Source organism: Monopterus albus, unplaced genomic scaffold, assembly GCF_001952655.1.
Source record: "Monopterus albus unplaced genomic scaffold, M_albus_1.0 scaffold73.1, whole genome shotgun sequence".
NCBI classification, from domain to species: domain Eukaryota; kingdom Metazoa; phylum Chordata; class Actinopteri; order Synbranchiformes; family Synbranchidae; genus Monopterus; species Monopterus albus.
In genome coordinates this window covers 28,092-34,536 of record NW_018127953.1, presented here as the reverse complement: position 1 = coordinate 34,536, position 6,445 = coordinate 28,092, and the positions used below count along the sequence as shown (strand labels likewise).

Genomic DNA, 6,445 nt, shown 5'->3' with positions numbered 1-6,445 from the left:
AAAGCAGAAAGTTCATGTTATTCCAACTGAAGCTTAAACATGTGACATAGGCAGCAACTGGCAGCCTATAATGTAACTTCAAACTACATGTGAGACAAAACACAGTTTGATAGGGTTTTCTCTGAGGTGATCACGGCTTGCCTTTTACTTTGAGGGTAAATTATTTCCAGTGATGTCTTGTTTTTTGTGGCTAACTTGATGGGCGAGTATTCAACAATACTCCTATCAACCGGACGGATGGAGGTGGAGGTGGGAGGGAGCAGAAAAAGAACCCGAAGAGAAACCCCCCACCTCCGAGTCCACAGCGAGGTAACAGACCACATCACACACACACACACACAGTCTACACACATACACAAAGACACACGTTGTGTTTCCATCACCCCAGGGTGACATTACTTTGAAAGACAGTTTCTTGCAGACTTACCATTACCTTAACCATAACCACCACTTGCCTAAAACTACAATCAGCCTATAACCTTAAAACAAAGGCTCATTCTAAAATGTAATGATTTACCTTTTGGGGACTTGCCTTTTGTCCCCATAACAATGTCAAGTCCCCACAATGTGACTGTGTAGACAGATTTGTCTCCACAACATGAGTAATGGGCTACCAGCCCACACACACACACAGAATATAACCAGAAAGTGTGTGACAAGACATCTATAAAGTAAACAATTAGAAAATGTTGTTGAAGCACACACATGTGCACTAATATCCTACCAAGCAGCACACGCACTGGTAACACTTTGCTGACCAACCACACCATTAACTGCAGATTATAGAAACTGTATATTTGATAGAAATCTGAAAAAAATAACCTTGTGGTAGTCAGCTTGTGCCCAAGCAAAAAAAGGAAGCCACTCTCATTGGCAGTAGAGAATGATTGTAGTTCCACTCTTCATGATGGAAACTGGAGAGCCATATATGTAGCTATCCTTGTCAGTGGATCCAAACTAAGGCAAAAGGAAGTAGCTGCTTGCAGAATGGGTGTTAATGGGTATCTTGGCATTTCTCATTGTTTAAGGAATAACAAAACGGGTTAAAGAGGTTGAGAGAGAGGGTGATGTGATGATCATCGCATGTGTTCACACCCAGTGCATAATGGGTTCATGCAGTTAGGATGCAAGGAGATACAGTACATTCTGAAGAGATTTTTTTTTTCAGTTACTTTTGCTGGGTAATGGAGGACACTGTGTCCAAACAGCTCACTTGTCTTTGTGGCCTGAGGCCATCACAGAGGAAGAGGTGCCACACTCTGCTGAACATAGACAATGGTCACTGGTAAAGTGTCCTTAAGCCACTGATGCATGTAGTAAGTTGTGATCGTTCTCAGCTTGTTTTAGATATAAGTTTGTTCCAATAAAAAATAAACAAGATTGGAAATCCTCTTGGAATGGAGGTAAAAGCAGCAGTGGATTAGCAAACACTTTTGGAAATCACTGTAACATATATTGTAGCTCAATCCATGCACAGTTTAGTCCACACTGATGTGTGTCATTGGAGGATTTCTGAAAACTAAAGTTTGTACTGAGATATGCACTGCTGTAGTGTCTAAAGTTTCATTTGATCTGTACTTCTCCAACTATTTTATTTTTCTTCGATCAAGTCTAGGCTGTTTTGTGGTCTAGTCTCAATGCAGCGTGGCAAGTTGGATAAAGCTTGCAGTTGGATAAAGCTTAGGCTTATGTGCAAGATGCACACACACACACACACACACACACACACACACACACACATTATGGAATGCATGTATTATGTCACAATCTACAGGTGGGTCCATAAATACATGAGTCTACATTGGAATTAAACAGGTGGCCTGAATTCACTTTTGTATGATGATCATCATCCTTAAATACCAAAGATACATCATCACTTCTTCAAGCCAAATAGGCCTGATGGCAGACTCAGGCATTTTGTTTCTATTCTTAATCACATGAAAAAATAAAATGTGTAATTGCACAGTTTTGAGAAAATTATGAGGTAGAAGGCATGGGAGTTGAAATTGCAATACATATCCAAGCTTTCAGGACAGACCCTGTTTTAACCCGTAACAGTAATACATGTTTGTAGTTAGTTTCCTCCTGTCTTTGATGTTTACTTTCAGTTGTGTAACAGCAATGGAGAAAATTACAGCATATACAGATTGGGCAACCACATGCTTGCATTCAGCTCTCAACACTTGATTTTTTGATGTGCTGCTTCCCCCTGTAGGTGGGAGCAGTGACATGCAGCCATAGACCAAGTGATAAACATGTACATGAACTTCTAGTTCAGGATAAACTAGCTTCTATACAAAACCATGAAGTAATGTGTGTATTGAATGCATGTGCAATGTCCAGGGTTGAGAATAATATTTTTTATTTATTTAATATGACACTGAATTGACTCAAGAGATTCAGAGGTGACAGAGGCAGTGGATGCAGAACTTTTAGCTTCCTGTCTGTTGATGCTTCCTCTTTTTTCTGTGAGGTGATGCTTATCTTTCTTCTCATGAAGTGATGATAGGCCAGCAGGCTTCCTCTCTTCAATTTGTCCTGTTGTCACATCAGCTGTATTCTGTATTTCTACATTTGTGTTCTGTATTGCTGTCATCTGAAATTATTTCTATAGGACCTCAGCAACATGCAAAGGTAGGCTATGATTTGATTGACTTTTTGTTCAAAACACCTAATTTAACTGTACTGATGATATTAGCACTGAGCGATATGTGTTAGTTATTTAACTAAGTGTATGGAAATGACTTGTATTCTCAGCTAAGATCAATACATGTGTTTGGGTGATAGTGTGTTTCCTTCCCTGTGTGTTTCTGTGTAAGAGTATATGGCATATTTTATTTCAAAATTAAAGTCAGATTTAATGCCTGTTTCTTTGCCATCCATTTCATATACAAAGACAACAAGGCCTTATTAGTAATTTTACTAGTAAATATTTCTTGATATAATGACATTATATATTGTTCTCTATACAAAATCGTATTTTGTTAGATTTACTTAGCACAGGTCTCTGTTTCTCTCCTTTAACTTGCTTCTATCTGGCTTTGGGTGCGGTCTACTGTATGCCATGTTGAATTACTGTAGGTCATTGTCTTGATTGTCATAAATAAGTGATTTCATGTTAACACTATGCATGAACTGAGAAGGGTTAACATGGGTTAAATGTACACCTGTACATTTTTTGCTTTGATGGTGTGCCACAGCCTTTCTACTTTACAAGTGGTTTTATGACATGGTCAAGTAAAGCACAGACAGATCTTTGCTCTACAGATCCTCTGCACTTCACAGGATAAAGTGGTGGCACTTCTGGTGGCTGGTCCTATCTTCGGTGCCCCATAACAACACCTTGGAAAATGTACTTGCCCAAAGAAATTCAGGTTCAGGTCAGTCTACAAGTCTAGAAGGTAAGACACTTTAATATATAATATGTTTTTGGGGGTGAGGGGATACCATTTGTGTGTATCTTCTTAATAAACAATGAATATTTTCTACAGAAAGTCTGAATGCAAGATGTGGCATTGAGTAAGTATTATATATGTATGAAAGAATATATTTGTATATTATTTTTTGAGATTTGTATGTTGTGTGACCAACTGTGTTTTTGTGTTTGGTTGCATGTATTTATATTAGATACTGTACGGAGGAGTAAAAGTCAGGGCTATATGAGTAATTTGCAAAGGCTTGAAGTTGAAATCAAATTTAAGGTTGAAGTATTTTGTGGTCTAATGAGAGGGTATGAGGGAAACAGCTGTAAATAAGATAAATGACCTTATAATTTCTTGTCCTTTTCACAAGAATCTTAAAGGACCCAGAAAAGAACCCAAATACTACATCCATGGCGGTTAGCCGTTTGGTGAAGACCCAGCACCAACCTAAAGTCCGCTTCACAGGCCTTCAAATTTATGCCAATGATAACATGGTAAGAATATAGTTAATGTGAACAGGAGACTAAGCCAAAGCCTGAATCACAATGACATTGTTTTGTTTGCAGGTAGATTTGTAGCCACACTACCATCATGTGACGATATTTTGCATAGGCATTTATAGCTTCCAAATTATGAACTGTCCTGACTCAGTTCATCCTCTGACCTTTTCACCAACACCATAGTGAGGCTGACATTTTTGGTTCGTACTGAAATAGCTTGACAGCTACAAGATAGATTGCTCTGAAATTTGGTACAGACATTCTTGGTTACCAAACAATATATCTACTTTGGTGGAGCCTGTAGCACCACCACATGATTTGCATGTCTTGACAACTGTTGGACAGATTGTCTTGAAATTTTATGTTCCCATCAGAGGGAATTTTATTCACTTTGGTGATCCCTGGCTTTTTTTTTTCTAGCATCACCGTCAGATCAATTTTTTATTTGTGCTGCGAATACCTGCAAAACACAATCTGTTTAGCTATTCATCCTGCATGTGTATGAGTGTGTAGTAAAATGTAATCTGACAGGGTAGCACTGTTTACAAGAAATCTTCCTAAATATTCAAAGAAATTATACATTTTTTATGGTGTTGAATGTGTCTGAAGTGTCTAATCACCAGTGCTAGTTGCGCAGCAATAACTAATCATTACCGGTTTTTGCAATATGTGAGCAAATTGTCTATCCTTAATGATAACATTATAATATACAGTGTGCGTTTTGAGATAAAGGGTCCCATAGAGGAAAAATGTTCTTGTCTGCTTTGACCCTTCCACAGAAAGGTCAGGGGTCAGTGTCAGTTGTAGAGCATTACCTCAAATTTGCAGCCACCTTGCTTTCTCTGAAGATACTTCATAAAGCTAAATATTTGACCCAGGCCTTTTGGATGGCTGTTTATATTTAGTGCTAGGCGGTTGAGTCAGCCTTGTTTGCAAATTCAAATGCTTTCCCTGCTGTAGATGTAAAATATGGAGCTGTGTTGGCTGCATTATTCTGTTAGAGGTATTTCCAACATTTACATACAGTGTCTCTCTTTCTGTTCTTGCACTGTGCCTCTGATATAGGCAAGGTCAGACATGGCTGTCACCAACTGCAAAGTGAGGGTTCAACTGCCGAGAGAGATGGACGTTGGGTCAAACGACACGATTGTGTTCTGCATGCTCACCTGGCCTGAAGATTTGAAGATTTGGAAGTCTCAGGTTGAACCATTTACAGTATCTAAACTGTGTATTTTTAAGTGAAAACCAAGAAAATCAACCAACTAAATTGTCCATAGCACTTTGCCTGACTACAGTTTTTGCCACCATGGTGGGTGCTTGCAATTGTGCAAAACAGATGAATCTTGCAGTGGGCACTTCAGGCCTGTTCACCATTGTTTTCATACTCATGCTAAGAAGCAGGGGGGAGCCAAACCCAGCCGGTATCGGGTGAAAGGCAGGGTACACCCTGGACAGGTCCCTATTATCCATTATAACTTTAAAATAACTTTGTGTGTGTGTGTGTATGTGTGTGTGTGTGTTTCACTCTATAACACTTTTAGGACTGATTTTGTTGCCAGCTTTTCTCTACCACACCACTAGTGGGTGTGGCTCATGCTAAAAAGAAGAACAGTGTGGAATTTCACAGATCTGTCCTCATGACTAAGTGACTTAGGCTTACTTAACATGTTAAAACTACTAGATTTTCCAAGTGACCACCAGGTACTCGACCACAGCAGGACACATTTCATTTCATTTCAAAATTCTGATCATATGAGCAACATTGTTGTATTTCATGAATTTTATTAGACACTAGTGGCGTGACTAAAAGAAACAGTACATTTTATTTTTGGGAACATTCAGTGTTGAGCATTGTTTTTCTTTTTTAAACAATGCTTAAATGGCTAAATGTACAATGCACCTACAGGTGCTGGTCATATAATTAGAATATCATCAAAAAGTTGATTTATTTCACTAATTCCATTCAAAAAGTGAAACTTGTATATTATATTCATTCATTACACACAGACTGATATATTTCAAATGTTTATTTCTTTTAATTGTGATGATTATAACTGACAACCAATGAAAACCCCAAATTCGGTATCTCAGAAAATTAGAATATTGTGAAAAGGTTCAGTATTGAAGACACCTGGTGCCACACTCTAATCAGCTATTTGACTCAAAACACCTGCAAAGGCCTTTAAATGGTCTCTCAGTCTAGTTCTGTAGGCTACACAATCATGGGGAAGACTGCTGACCTGACAGTTGTCCAAAAGACGACCATTGACACCTTGCACAAGGAGGGCAAGACACAAAAGGTCATTGCAGAAGAGGCTGGCTGTTCACAGAGCTCTGTGTTCAAGCACATTAATAGAGAGACGAAGGAAAGGAAAAGATGTGGTAGAAAAAAGTGTACAAGCAAAAGGGATAACCGCACCCTGGAGAGGATTGTGAAACAAAACCGATTCAAAAATGTGGGGGAGATTCACAAAGAGTGGAATGCAGCTGGAGTCAGTGCTTCAAGAACCACTACGCACAGAC

At 38.8% G+C, this 6,445-nt stretch overlaps 1 protein-coding gene across 1 annotated transcript in view; it reads left to right on the top strand.

The window, feature by feature from the left end:
* Positions 1-2,453: 2,453 nt before the first annotated feature.
* Positions 2,454-6,445, top strand: part of LOC109963395 (adhesion G-protein coupled receptor G5-like) — a 13,734-nt gene continuing 9,742 nt past the window's right edge. Inside the window, exons 1-5 of the mRNA XM_020605902.1 lie at positions 2,454-2,634; positions 3,286-3,401; positions 3,492-3,519; positions 3,793-3,916; positions 4,988-5,122. Coding sequence (XP_020461558.1) covers positions 2,627-2,634; positions 3,286-3,401; positions 3,492-3,519; positions 3,793-3,916; positions 4,988-5,122 — 411 coding nt within the window. The 5' untranslated portion in view covers positions 2,454-2,626. The remainder of the gene's footprint in view (positions 2,635-3,285; positions 3,402-3,491; positions 3,520-3,792; positions 3,917-4,987; positions 5,123-6,445) is intronic.